The sequence below is a fragment of the Anser anser genome (assembly GCF_964211835.1).
Source record: "Anser anser genome assembly, chromosome: 1".
Lineage (NCBI taxonomy): Eukaryota > Metazoa > Chordata > Aves > Anseriformes > Anatidae > Anser > Anser anser.
This window is the reverse complement of record NC_139720.1, coordinates 65,590,012-65,605,657: the sequence shown is the minus strand read 5'-3', so window position 1 is coordinate 65,605,657 and position 15,646 is coordinate 65,590,012. Positions and strand designations below refer to the sequence as shown.

The following is a 15,646-nucleotide window of genomic DNA, read 5'->3' as shown; positions in this document are numbered from 1 at the left end:
GGACCTAGCAATTTTCAACCTCTGTTCCAGAGATTTGTGCACTGCTTTTAAGGAGTATGCACAAGTTACTAAGAAAAGCAGGACTGCTGACAATAAACCTAAATTTACCGTGCAAGGGAGACTGAATCTTTATTAGAAGACGTTAGGGTTCCCTACCTAGAAGACTGAGAAACACTTCTTTGAGAGAAGCAAAGAAGCAATTGATATTTGTCTATAGTACAATTTTGGCTATACACTAACATTGCAGTGTTCATCTTTATGTCTGAGGACCAACATATCTCACTGTTGTATTTGTCCTGAGACACAAATATTCCCAAGTGCATAAATTAATAGTGGCATGACGACTGTTGTAGAATCTACTCATATTCTGACTCCACTACTAGAAGAAGAGCGTTATGGAAAGCTGTTATACTGACAGTTCATGTTCTTTTTAGCCTTTTTACATAATAAAACATAATTTATTCAACAGGTCACAAAAAGAAACACCCTTTTTTTTTTTCTCTCAATAGACTACATTTGAGAAGCCTATAGACAAAATAAAACCTGAAACTATAATGGATTATCAATGGTCTAAAGATAACCACAAAATACTTTTGAAATAAAAGAACTGTCATAATGCTATTTTGAAATTTGTCTTTAAAATTCTCTTAATTATTTTAAAGGTATTTTATTGGCTTAGGACAACATACAAATAAACTCTATTTGCCAGCACTTGAATGGGAACCCTGATCACAGGTACTTTCCTTAGCTAAGAATTATTCTATCTGTTTCTTAAGGCTCATTTTATCTTACTAACGTCACTGTTTTCTCAATACCTTATTTTTCATGAATTTGGAATGACTACGGTACACCTCCATTTGCTTCATTTCCTCTTCACGCTCCTCTGTACTCAGAGCTCCGTTTGACTTCAACATCTGAATCTCTTCTTCCAAATCCCGGAGGCCACGCTCCATGGAAGAAATTTTTGAATCCTGAAAAGAAGAGACAGATAATGACATACAGCTAGATGATTTGGTAATATATCTTAAAAGTAAAATATGAAATAATTTGTTGGACATGTACCCACCCTTGAAATCTTGTCCCCAAGTTTTTACAGAAACAAATCTATACTTCCTTGCATAGCATCTGCCTGAGTGCTCAAATACTCATTTTTCAATTTTTTTTATACCTTTCAAGGCAAACAAGGATTTCGTACTGAGAGGAAACATGGCTAGGGGCTTGGACACACTATACATAAAATAAATAAAGGACTATGAAAAAAGGTTGCCTTGTAATGCTAAGCCAGCATAAAACAGAAATTTAATTCTAATTCAATGAGCAGCGTAACATGGCTGCAAGAATGGGGTAAGAGAGAGAGAGAGAGAGAAGAAAAACAAAAGGTTTGTGTTAATAGTAATTTGCGCCGGGTCACAAATGGAGAATATAAAAAGCACCGTAAGCAAGGAAGAGGTGCAACAATCTTTTTTTGTGTAATATAAAGCAGTAAAGGATGTTCATGCATTCTGATTCATACACAAAACATATAAAATATTTCCATCGTTCAAACATATACATCTGGAACAATGAGAAAGCCTATCTACCATTATCTTCATGGTTCTACAGAATGAACAGAGGTTTTCAGTTTACTTGATTTACTGTTTCTTTAGAAGTCTTACACATTAGGAACAGCAAAACCGAATTCATACAGCACACAGAGTTGCATGCACATTTTCTATTACATGCATATGCCTTGATGAAATGCAATCCATGAGAGTAGCCTTTTTTTTTAAACTCAGTGTCTTCAAAATATTTTGTCTTTCCTGAAATACAAGATTTCAAACTACCCTCCATTCTTATATAGACCAATCCTTCATTTTTTGTGTGTGTGATAATCAAAGCACAGCTGAATAAAAGCTTAAAAGACCTTCATATATATTTTTTTATTCATAAGATAAGATTGTTCTAAAGGACCATTTTGAAGATGTAGTCTGATTCCCTGCTTAATTTTTGATGCTCAAGTTAAAATTGGGAAAGCAGACTTTTGCTACAAAAAATTACAGAGGTATCAAGGTAAAGTTCTCCATTGTAATTTATAACAGTATCTTAATTTCAGCCCTCATATAATTTCCAAGAAATACCTGTGTTTCTCTTTTGATAATAAGACTGCTTATTGTTACCAGATGGTAAATTAGTTCTCAATGCTATGAACCATAAAAAAGACTAATAAAAGAATGACAGTAAAAGAAAGGCTTTGAAAGCACAAAGATGGGAAATGACTACAGAAAACACTGAGATGGAATGGACTGAGTTGGAAGGGAAAAAAGGAAGGAAACCAAAATAATAAGGTTCGGACAAAGAAGGAGGGAGAAAGAGAGGAAAATTCATCCAGAAAAGCTGCATTTAAGATGGCATACAGGCACCTTTCTAGCTGTATGACCCATTCTTTAAGTGGATTTTAAGGTTGCAAATTGCTAATGTTGTTGACACATGGAAGGCGAAGCAATGACATTTCAAGGGTTGATAGTGTAATAAAAAAAGTAAACCACATCATCACAAAGAACCAGTAATACACCACACTAATCTTTGCAATACAATGGACTCTTAGTTAACTGAAAGAAATCTCTATATGCTGTTGTAGGCAGGCAGTAAGCAGTTTTCATTGTGTCATGAAGCAGTTGTGTGTCTTCCTTTATCAGTAATATAAAATAAAATAATGAAATAATAAAATAAAAAATAAATATATTTCTTTTAAATTAAATTCTTAAATTAAATTCTGTAAGAAGACTTACAAAATAGTATGGTATTTGATACAGTCGCTTTTCCTATGAAAACCTGTTTTACCAAGCATATGCTCTCCTACTGGCTACATATGACTATTTACCTTCATCTCAATAACAGTTTGCAGAGCCTTTGTCTTGGCTGAGTCAGGAGCATTTTCAAATCGTCGATGTATCTCCTGTGTCAGCAGAAAACAAAGCAAGAATTAGCCTAAAGGCATTTTGACCCATTTATCAAATACAAACAAAATTACTACAGCCTTCTCTTTCTAATTCATAGCATAATTCAACACTGCTTTCTGATGTTACCAGTTCCTTTATTTTGTTTTATGATGTCTCATATGAAAGAAAGGATACTCAAATGTTCATTCAACAGAATCACCGTCTCAGTTGAAAAGGCACAACAGTACTTACCATGTACTTACTCAAAATAAACTGCTAAAATGGCAGATGAATCCACTAAAAGAAAACTATGATCTACCTGGCAAGCTAATCTAAATGGATACTATTTTCATATGCAAGCATCTACAGCATTTATTTGACTAGATGCTTACTGAAAACAATAATGCTGTGGTTTCTGTTTCAACAAGCTATAGGATGCAGCTGTGTTGATAAGCCTTTTTCAAATTTTTTACTCCAGAGTAGCAATGCTTAATGATGTAGGATGAAAATCTTTCTCCACTGGGGCTAGAATGCAGCCAAAAGTACATGACTGGCTATGACATTGCTCTAAAGATTGGAGTTTGCAAACAGGAGGATACAAATGTCCACGTGATATTTCTGTTGATACGAATTCACAGAACCAGTATGCTTCAGAGAGCTCTGTATGAAATAAAATGACAGAAAGCAGAAATAGCTTGTTCTCCCGTATATAAGTAGGCAGATGTTTCAAACCAACAAATGGAAATACGAGAGTATTTCCAGAGAGAATACATATTCCACTTTTTAATTATTTGTGTTAAAATAATATTGTCCTTACAACAAACATTAATATTAAATGTAGGCATGTGAATACATTTAGGATGTTCATATTATATGACATGAAAGTACTTTGGTGCCCAACGGCATCAAAGTTATGAACTGCAATATCAGTTAACCTAACAATCTGAGTACACACGCATAGTTTAGCCACCCATTCCCCTCAAGGCCCTAGAAGACAAATCCAAAAAGCCATCTACAAACTTGTATTTTCAATACAGATGGTGAAGGAAGAGAACATTTTATACGGTAGTCATACATGCAACTTGCTCCATATGATCAATTACTTGAATGAGAAAATTAGAGTTGTATAGTGTTTTAAAAACACTGAAAACATTACCTAACTTTTAAGTTTCCAGAGTGGACACGGTAACTCTATTCATGTATTCATCAAACAGCATATCATTGGAGAAGCATCCAGATACTTTACTGCTCTGCAATGGCAGTTCTGTAGTCTTTGGTGAACTCTTAAATGCATTTACTATCAATTTGGTTGAAATGAACAGCACGGCTTGGAATGATCTATTGTGTAAGAGTACACAAACATTTGAATGAGAGTGACTTCTAACTATTCTTCAGCAGGGGCTCACATATCCCACATCCTCCACACCCTCTTTAGATTCTCAAAGTCTTTTCCTGTGATTCTCAGATTGAGAGGATACAACAAGGTAAGACACACAGCGGCCTTTTTGTAAAGGCACATGTAGCACACTGAGTGAGGTGGTATTTGAGAACACTCTTTGTAACACACACCCTATGTGCTATAACACCAAATTATTGTGTAATCTCTGCTTGACTATGAGAGCATCAACTGAAAATACACACATAAAACAACACTTCTCAAAGAATGACACAGCTTCTTTAAGAGAAAACTAGTAAAAACTGTCCACAGTAGAAGACACCCCAGTCACATGTTGTAGGCATTCTCAAATTCACATCCACTTAAAAAAAAAAAGTTACGGGAGAGGAGAAGAAAAGAGGGTTTGAGACCCTTAGATTTCAGGATTGAAAAGTTGGTTCCACTCAGGTTTGTTTCCTAACATCAAAACATATGTATGGGGAAAAATGAATCATTCTGAAAATGATTCTTCACCATTATAAACTTTGATAAATCAAAAAGGTGAAAAGTATCCTATTCAGAATAGCATGAACTTTCACTAAATGCAGAAAGTTATGTCCCCAGCTGTCCCTGTCACGTCAGCTGTACAAGCATCCAAGGACTGTTATTGTAGAAGAAAATGAAAAAGCTTGATAATAGAAAAGAAAAACAAACAAATTCCTGTGAACTTTTGGAAACTGAGAAAATGAAAGATAAAGAGGTCAAAAACGAGTATGTCAGAAATCTATTTTGAACAAAATATTGTTTTTATTTTAGTGGTGCATTTATGTACTAGATCATTTCCAGTTGTGCAGAGATGTGGTCTCTGACCTTAGACCATACAAGCAACCTACTACGGAAATGCAGTAGATGAAACACCCAGTATGAGAACAGCATGTCATTAAAGGGATGCTGGCACAACAGCGTCTGCTTTTGACATTGCACAGCATCTTCCCAAATAGAAAATTATTTTAAGCTTTTTCTTTAGAAAGGCTGTCTCTCCACTGTCTAAAACGATGCTTTGCACAACAGCAAACTAAGTGTCCTACTTCTATCGTCTTAAATAGCTTCACTGTAATTTGGGTGAATTATAACCTGCAGAAAAACAACACCTCCCACCTCTCAAGTGCATAGTAAGGACTTGATTTTGGCAACCTGCCTATGATTCTGATGAGTCTGAAAACAGGGCCACAGTCACACCGAACCTCCCTAGAACACAAACTTAAGTAGGGCTGCTGGAGGAACATCATGCAGAAACATCCTTCTTAACACTGAAATATAAATTATGCACTTATCCATGTGGCAGAAAGGAGAGAGCTTAATATCTCTCTGACATATTCAGATTATATTGTGGACACACGCCACATAGAAGCTTGAAAATTAGTACTTTCATCTTCAAAACAGGACTCTGAACAATAATTAAAGTGCAGGGCCACATGTAGATACCAGGATCAGAAAAATACAAAACTAATCCTTTTTTCTTGTGACTTACCCATTCTGATCAAGTAATAAAACATCCTTCATTTCTTCTACCTTCATGCAGAAAAAACTTTCATATCTAACTGATACTGTTCCATAACAGATTGGTAAGATTCAACATCGTCTAACCTTTGAATCAAACTTAAATTATAATAAGGGATGAATTTTCACTTCAGCATTTCATCGCTACCAATTTTTAATTAAGAATAGTTATTTTCCTTTTCTTCAAACAAGATCTAAACTAAAGGTTTGTGTCTTATTACCTTGCATCTGCCAAGTAGGTCTACAAGGTAGTACTGTATCCCTGTGAGAAATAACACCCTAACTTTCTATCTAGCATAATTACATAGAACAGCTGATCAAATGTACTAAGAACATTAAATATGTAAAGGATATCTGTGATAATGTAATTTTAATGCACCCTAAAATATCTGAAGGATGACAAATTCTAAATGTGTTTAGTTTTTTTTTTTTCCTGACCAAGAAATGCATAAACAATTGGAAATTAGAGATTATAGTTTCAGAATTGAGGGAGTCCTCAATACTGAGCAGTATCAGAACTACATCTAAAAAATATTAGCAACTTACACATATGCACATAATGATGAAGGGAAGAATTTATTCAGAACCTTTTCTTCCAAAACATGTTGGCCGTATCATTCATTGCTACTCCCTCAGTTACTCCCACATCTGATTTTACACGGAATTTGTCAGAAACATGAAAGTGCACTTTAAGTGGTGACATTTTTAGGGAAGTAGGCTTCATGCTTAAAAATACAGCAACTTATCTTTCAGTAGTACCATGAGATAAGCACTTTCCAAATGCAGAAGAGGACACGCCTTCTATTTCCTGCAGAACCCACCTAAACAGACAGCATATGTCTCATGGAGAATGAGGGAGAGAAATATTTGAAGTAGGTGCTCTTCCATGCATCAATTTGTTTTTAATAAAAAATTGCCAAAAACTATGCAATGTGCAATTAAAAACACCACTGAAAACTCAGGAAAAAATAAAATAAAAAAAATCTTAACTAGCCTAACCATGCCTTTATATGGTCAAATACGATGTTCTGTGCAGCATGATCTTTGCATCATTCAGCAGACCGGATAGTTATCTAATGTTTGTTTTCATTCTCCAACATGTAGTCCAGGCCTTACTCAGAGAACATTATACTTGTACTTAAAGCTTAGTTTCCCAGATGGCTTCTGTCAATCTTTCACATCTAAATTTTGAAAGAATTTAGCACCCTGGTTTCTATTATAATGAAATGCAAATATTATAAACCAAAAGAAAATTTCAGGAATGTAGTTCAGTATCAGCGTAAACTATCATTGTTACTTTCAGAAGCTATTTAATGTACCAAACAGATCTATAATTGTGTAGAAGGGCAAATTGTACCTGACTAACCTGATTTTCCTCTACAATGAGATGACTGGCCTCATGGACAAGCAGTGAACAGTGGGTATGGGATATCCTGAATTACTGGTGCCTTTGACATTGCCTCCAAACATCCATGTAGCCAAATTGGTGACATACAGACTGGATAAGTGGTTTATAAGGTAGGTGGAAAATTAGCTGGACTGTCAGGCTCAAACTGTGTTTGGTGGACAGCAATATAACGTCCAATAGGTAGCTGCTTACTACTGCCAATCCTTGGAGTTTGATACTGTGGCTGTATCAAAGGAACTGTACAGTTCCTTTATTAAGGATCCGGGTTATGGGATAGATTGCACTCTCTGCAGGTTTCCAGAGTATACGTAATTTTGGGAAGACATGAACTAGAGTAGTGTGCTCTTGCTGAAAGGAAAAATAGAAAAAAAGACAACTGTATCCTGGGCTGTATTAGCAATGGTATAGATGCCATGATGGGAAGCAGATATTTAACTCTATCTGGCTCTTGTGAGACCACTCCTGGAGTATCGGGCCCAACTTTGGCCTCCCCAGCATTAGGAAGACATTTAAAAGCTGAATAGAGTCCAACAGACAGCCATCAAGATGGATTGTACCTGGAACATACAATATAAGGGGAGAGGATGAAAGAACTGGGTTGGTTCAGCTGAAAAGAAAAGGCTTGGGGGTGAATCTTGTTGATGTCTAGAGATATCTAATCAGACACTGTAGGGAAGATGAAGACAAATTCTTTACAGAAGAGCACAGTGGAAGGATGAGAGTCAACAGCAAAAGATGTAACAGAGTAAATTTTGACTTACAATATGGAAAAAAATCTATTAGGAGAGTAATCACATGCTGGAATAGGACTCAGAGAGGTTGTAGAATCCCCATCACTGAAGAGTCCCAAACTGAGCAGGAGGTTGCATGAAATGACTCTGTACTCTACAGAATACAATTATCTCTACTAATTGGGACCAGACAGTGACTGAGGAGTATCACAATTGTTTAATTTCAAGTTTTCTATGAGTATTTTTCAATAAGTGCTCAAGCCCAGTAATTTGACCTATATTTCAACAACACAAAACTGAACTGAAAAAAGAATGTGCAATATGTAAGTCCTCTATAATTTATCTCTTTAGTATTAGAGTTTTGCTACTGAAAAAATACAGTTATAAAAGTTTGGAACCAATAATCATAGTAGTTTCTTCAGAAATTACTTCTGTATGTCTCATTTCCTGTATTTGTGAACACAATCAATGTAATTCCCTGAACAATAAATTATTCATATTAGTAATGAGCATAACTTTGAATCATGTGCTGGAAATTCAACACAAATCAATAATGGAGGGTGACAGTTGCTTTGAAGCTCAGATACTCCTAGCTAAAGAAATTCATCTTTATGTTTTGCAATTTGATGAATACATTCAGCCAGTGATTTCAAAATCCAACCAAGAACTCAGATACTAGCACACACAAAATTCCTTTACAAAGGTATCACTTAAAGTGAAAATTAGAACACAGCTTCCAGTTCATCTCAATGTTCAAATCAGCAGAAAACAAATGCAAAATCCTCCAAAACTTCAGCAGTAGATTAAAAGCAGGAGACAAAGATGAGAGGGACCAATTAAGACCATCCTACTAGTTTTTAGTAGTAAGTCATTGTGTTGAAGTCTGACTACAGAAGTATAAATTCAAAAGATAAAGAAAAGTTGGTTAAAAAATAAAATACTATTAATTTATAACTTTATTTACATATGTGCTATTCAATCTTATCTTCTCTCCTATTTAAGGAGCAATAAACCTATGTTTTCTACTTGTTTCTTAAATTAGCTTCCAAATTGTTAATGGTATTTTCAAATTTTACTTTTATACTTTCCTGTACTGCGACATTTCACACTTACAGAAATAAAGTTCCAGCAGTATCGGCTCTACTGAAGAAAGGTGTAGGATAACATTAACACTTCTAAAGAAAGTATACCTGAAGCTGTCTTTTGTAAATAAAGACAATCCTGTAAAACATATTGACAAGCAAAACCCTTGAATATAATGAAATATCAACAGACATTAAAGCTTAATTATTTTACTTATAAGCCCCAGCCAGGTTTCTGCCTTTGGAATTGTTTCAGATGGTTTTAAAAATCTCACCTAAGGGAGTCAGAGGTGCTGAAGTAAACTATTAGAAATTTTGCTTTTTGTAAATAAAGAAAACCATACCTATTTGAAGCTTCAGTAGCTCATTCATACAGCAATAATTTATTTGAAATAAGTGTATAACACAGTAAATACAAAATTTAAATCTCTTTATAATTTTAACCCTGTATGCTGAAAAAAGCATATGAATAAGCACATTGAAATTTTTGTGGATTGTTTCACATTGATGAGATGATAACTATTATACAGAGGGAAAAAAACCCAAAACCTCATGGATAGCTGTAGTTCTGCTTTTTTTCTATTCACTTAATACCTGCCTATTATTAAATAATTACCTAAACTCCATAAAAATCAGAAATTTGCTATATAAGAATTGGAAGGTGTTTATGATTTCTTTGTAGTCTGGAAAGACATGAAACAAATAAGTAATTTTTAACCCTAATTTTTCAACCTATTTTTTGAGGTTGAAAACTAGTTCTGAGAAGAAATATCATGCAACCAACCCCTAAACCAAGGAAGGATGAAAATAATTAAATTAACCATCATTCTTTTATAAAGGTCACATAACACATTCCAAACTATAACACAATTAAATAAAAGCATGCATCATTTGTTCTTTGTACATTTTGCTCTCAAGTTGCAATAGCCCAAATTCTCGACTTTTGTTCTACAAAATTTCAATATGCTTGAAAACTAAAGAAATAGAGTGATTCTAATCAACACATGAACTATTTAAATTATCTTGATTTAAATAATTCCTCCCTGCTATCCTCAGCTAAAAAAATGAAGCAGCAACAGAACAAAGCAGGAACTTCATTTTTTAAATCATTAGAAAGGTGTCCTGTACTACAATGGTATGAGAGTTCCAGTTTCTGAACCAGGCTATATACTACCGCAAACCTCTCTCCAGAAGTGTGTCTTATTTATGTTGCAAAATCTTGGAATAGGACAAAAGCATTCTTTGAGATAACTCTAATTGCTCTAATTAAAATTGCTAAATCCTTCTCTAAGCCTGGAGCAGAAAAGAGTAAGAATTTTAACACATGCATGGAAAAAGAACTTCTTTGCACAACTTGTCACAGTTAATTAAAATCTGCTCAGATAAGGCAAACAACCTTTCTTTTCACAGGGCATTTTAAAATGGCAAAATTACTGTTCAGCAGTCCTCAGATGGTACATTTACACAGCGCAGCCTACCTACCCTTCTCACTGAGCTCTGTGCTCCTCCTGTTTAGCTGTCACTGCATCAAATTAGATAATTTAAAGCTAAGCCAACTACATCTGTATTATAGGCTAGTGCGTCTGCTCTCTGCTGTGCCAGAAATGTACTCTAAGTGGAGACACTGGAATGAGGGCTCACAGAAATGTTGTGTTACTTCCTATAATAAAGTAAGCACTGTTTGATTCGAGAAAGCTACAAATACGGATCAGTCCTTTTAATAATGCCATACTAGATTACCATAAAACAGTTCACAAAGTGGACGTTGTGGGATTGCCATTTCAATGCACTCTGAAGATGAAAACAAATAATAGCTTTTTCTGCCATAACCTCTATCCTTAAGCCCATTTTAAATGGCTGCCTCTATGAATGATCCATTTCAGCGACTGCTTTACATACAAAAACACCCTTTACCTGCTAAATACTGTATCCCTATCTCCTTAATTTAGTTTTGCACTTGGTAGTATTAAAAATGCATCATTTGAATGGGCCCAATTATTTAAAATAATCAAAATGTCATATAACTAAACCTGTAATTTACTAACAAACAGTTTTTGTGATGCAAAATACAAAGCTACTGCTGGTTACTCTTTCCTTGTTCCATACCATGCTATTATGCAAACCTTGAATCTAGAACTGACACAGGAAGAAACCTTCTAGGAATATTGCTTCCATTCTCTTTTGGAATAGAAGGCGATAGCCAGCCATCTGTCCCAGAGCTGGATTCACAGTTTTCTTTCCTATATTTTTATGTCTAATTTTTGTCAGTTAATTCAAATGGCTGTTTTCCTTCTTTATGATGAAATACATCACCACTCTGACTACTACATTGGCATCCCAATGAACGCCTCACCCCACTTTCAATGCCTGCTTGGCCTCAAAGTTTGCACCAATCACTCCCCTCTCCCAGGAGGACGCTAAGGCTACGAGATCACCATTTACCTTAAATGCAGAGTTGCTTCTGACCTCTTGTTGAAGGTGTTAACAACAGCCTCATACAATCTCTGCCACAACTCATTTGCAGGACTTACATACCCTTCACTGTAAGGACATGTTAGAACTTTCCTGCAGGAAGAAGAACTTGCACTGTGCCTAACTTCTGTTGCACCTTTTCAGGAAAAGCCAATGGTCAGAGCTATGTATGTTATCAGGACTCTCAATGCATGTTATGTGAGGCACTATGGAATTAAAGGCTTCAGAGGAGTAACATATAGGTACCACTGAGAACACTGGCCAATGAAAAGAGAACACATTTGGGAACTTCCCCTCATACATCCTTCTCAGTCCTTAGGATAGCAGACATCAAAGGCTATCCCTATTTGAGCGTAAGGAATGCAGTGATGTGTGAGTATATTCTGAGGACTCCAGTTAGTGCATGCTATAGCACTGCTGTGAGCAAAGATAGATTCGGTTGGTAGAGTGTATGTGTCCGGTAACAACCCAGAGACAAACAGCTCATCATCACGTGAACCGCTGTTGGAAAGTCTGTCCTGATATCCTTTGTGGAGGAATATGAAAATGGGACAGCACCGCTGAAGTCTACTGTATGTGACAATAATACACACTGAGCAGCCTATTTTTGTTCCCCCTGGGTAGAAACAATGCAGATGGTTTTGTTTTTATCCCTTCTTCTAGGCAGATGGGAAATTTGGCCCATTTTTTTTTTTTTTCCAAAAACTCTCAAGAAGTTACTCTTTATTGACTGTGACACTATTAGTGTATAATCACAGGTCTTTGTTCAGGTAAATATATTCCTAATGATAGATAGCAGTGAACAATTCAAAAGAGAAAGGATTAACCAAGTTGGTGTAATTGTGTTGGACTGTCCTTATGAAATGTAGTTTGACCGTAGTACTCCTAGTCTCTAGAACATCAGATGTGGACACAATCACACAATATTCTTCCATAAATTGCACTGATATTTGGTGTATCTTTTACTCTGTGTAGTGGAGAAAAAACATATTTCCACTCAGTGCATTTAGCATTTTTGGAGGAGCGGGAAGGATGTCAAAAAGAGCACAGCAAGCTTCGTTATCTTTAGAGCTATGTGCTGTCACTGCCATCGCTGATCATTCTGCAGCAGGTGAGTTTGGAACAATGAAGTGGCAGTTAACGTCAGTCAGGAGCTATTCTGAAAGTTGTAGGTCCAGCTGCTGGATTTCATCAAGTATTTCTTGCTGGTATGATAATAATCTTGTTTCTGAAAGTTAGGTCTAAAATACCAACAGCAATATGAATAATTTTCACTAAGACTTGAGGGGTCCTCAAAATAGCAACATCTTTTTATAAGCTATGAAGCTTAAGCTTGTTTTCTAGGGAAGAGGAATGTGATGCAATCACACTGTCATCTGCTGAAGTCACTGCATCCAGATGTTCAATAAGACATTTAATTCTTCATTATTTTGTGTTCATGAGCGACTGCCCTCTGTATCAGTGAGTTGCCAAATACAACCTACATTATGCTTGATACAGGATCTTTCCTTGGATATGTAAAGAGAGATTACTTGAGCTTCATGGTATTCGGGACAATATTCGGAAAAAAATTCAAGAGAGCCAAACTGATAACAGAGATACCTCACACTATTTGAAGGAAAATCCGTTTCATAGGCTGGATATGGTAAACTGAGACAGTTCTCTGGGAGATTGCGAAAGACATAAAATATCTTCTACGTGAGGAACAACTAAGTAGCAAATGACTTCAGCCTGTATGAATGACTGTGACTTCAGTCTGCAAAAAGAAAGAACTTGAAAGGGACATGACAAAAATCCAAACTCACAACTGGCACAGAGAATCCCAGTAGTGATCAGCTGTACACTGTCTTCCAGTGCAAGAACAAGGAGCCATCAATGAAGCTACTGGGAGACAGGTTCAAACCCCAAAAGAGAGCAGAACTACAGAACCACTTACAAGATGATGCCACAGCTGCAAAAGTCTACATGGGCTGAGTAAGACACTGACGCCGTACTTGGATGGCAGATCCATGGAGGATACTTAGCTGACAAATCACAAGAAGTTCACTTTGGAAAATGGGAGAGTGTTACAGAAAAGTAACGTGTTTGCCCTGTTCTTACCTCTTCTGAGGTGTCTGTGTATGGGCACTATTTGAAACGGAATACTGTTTCAATAAAGTGATCCTTGGCCAGAACCACTACAGCTATTCTTTAGTTACGTTCTTAGCTCAGACTTGTGGTTCTGTTAAGAATTTCTTTTCCTTTGGAAATTAGTGCAATCCTTTCTTCAATCACAGTAATAGCAGTAGCTGAAGAAATCAATTAATACATCCTTACTTTTGAAGGTCAGACTGCTGGCCGCTGCACCATCTGAGAGACCATCTGATGACCTTGAGTCACAACATCACCATCTGAATTACACGTAAGCTTCAAAGTTGGAATATAGAGGGATACCTTTTCCTCCAGAATGCAGACATTTATTATTACTCCTAGTATTTTTTTAACCAAAAGTATAATACACATGTAACTCAGAAATAGTACCTGTGAATTCTGACACCTCAGAACTTGCTTTGGCTAAGATGGTCAAAACTGCTACTGAAGTTTTTCTCAGCTTTTCTGATGTGTTAGAACATAAAGTATCCACAATGACCTCCCAGTTCTTGCATATCCCTTTGGGATATTACTGTTTCTTTTAACAGCAGTATTTAAAGAAGAGTTTAGCATACCTTTCCCGATACTGGAAATACCAGTTAAAGAACAATCAAGAAAGTAGATGGCTTTCTTCAAGACAGCTCAGAAACTGCATAGTTAGTATTTGGGGTATCAAAAGGCTAAAACAACTTACAGATTTGGAAATACAGACAAATATTCAGATAATGGAAGCTTAGGTGAGGAAAGTGATGCAGATAGACCTAGGAAGATCTGCACACAGACCACTTCCAATTGTGGGATGGTGACATTAACTATGAACCAGATCTCGCAGAACACAGCAGCATGGTGCCCAAGAACTCTTCAAGTTTACTAGCTTGAGTCTACAAGCTTGAGGTAGTAAACTTGCTTCAGAGGTAGTCAGCTACAGTTCAGCAACATACCCTAATTTTCCCCGGCCTTCTGGACCCCCACATGAGACTCATTGTCATGGTTTTGGCTGAGACAGAGTTAATTTTCTTTGTAGAGGCTTTTATGATGCTGTTTTGGATTTTCGATGGAAATAGTTTTGATAACACACCAATGGTTTTAATTGTCACATAACAGCCCTGACACCAAGTCAAGCACTTATCAGCTTCTCGTTCTGCCTGCCAGTGAGGAGGCTACGGGTGCACCAGGAGCTGGGAGTGGATACAGCCAGAACAGCTGGCCCAGGCTCACCGAAGGAATGTCCCACACCACGTGGCAACATGCTCAGAAATAAAAGCTGGGGGAAAGAAGGGGGAAGGGGGGGATGTTCGGGGTGATGGCATTTTTCCCAAGAAACCATTATGCGTGCTGAGCCCTGCTTTCCTGGAAGTGGCTGAACTCCTGCTTGCTGATGGGAAGCAGAGAACGAATTCCTTGGTTTGCTTTGCTTACATGCATGGCTTTTGCTTTACCCAGTAAACACTCTTTATCCCAGCCCATGAGTTCTCACACTTTCACCTTTCCTGTTCTCTCCCCCATCCCACCTGGGGAGAGCGAGCGAGTGGCTGGGTGGTGCTCAGCTGCCTGTTGGCATTAAATCACAGCTCTCGTGCAGACAAGCCTGAGTTGTCAGCATAGTCTAGCTTGGAGCTCAAGAATAACACATGGGTGCTAATAAACCCTTCTTGATAAGGCCCAGTTCAATATGGAAATAGCTTGGCATCTCTTACATAGCACCATGTCTCTGAGGCTCCTAGGGTGCTCAGCTTCAAGGCTGGATTCTGCACCATATCAACAGCTTGAGCTACAAGTTACAGAATTCCCAGCTTATCCTTCTCAGTGCATTAGAAATGGGTTGGCAGTAAAGAGTAATTAAAGTATGTTAGATAAATGGCATTTGCACTTAGAAAATCAATGTCATCTCTACCTTCTCCAGGAAATCATTTACCATAAACATTAAGATTTAAATAATTGATGATTTCCAGACATATGTGAATGAAGAG

General features: G+C 36.7%; 1 protein-coding gene across 17 annotated transcripts in view; it reads right to left on the bottom strand.

Moving 5' to 3' along the window:
• Positions 1–15,646, bottom strand: part of ERC1 (ELKS/RAB6-interacting/CAST family member 1) — a 308,495-nt gene that overhangs the window by 224,442 nt on the left and 68,407 nt on the right. For all 17 annotated transcript variants that reach the window (XR_014578009.1, XR_014578010.1, XR_014578011.1 and 14 more), the window contains 2 exons: positions 2,861–2,935; positions 816–971 (listed from right to left, as the gene is read on the bottom strand). Coding sequence is in view for 13 of the 17 variants with exons in the window: in XM_083819803.1 (XP_083675929.1) it covers positions 816–971; positions 2,861–2,935 (231 nt within the window). In the remaining 4 variants the exon portion in view is untranslated. The remainder of the gene's footprint in view (positions 1–815; positions 972–2,860; positions 2,936–15,646) is intronic.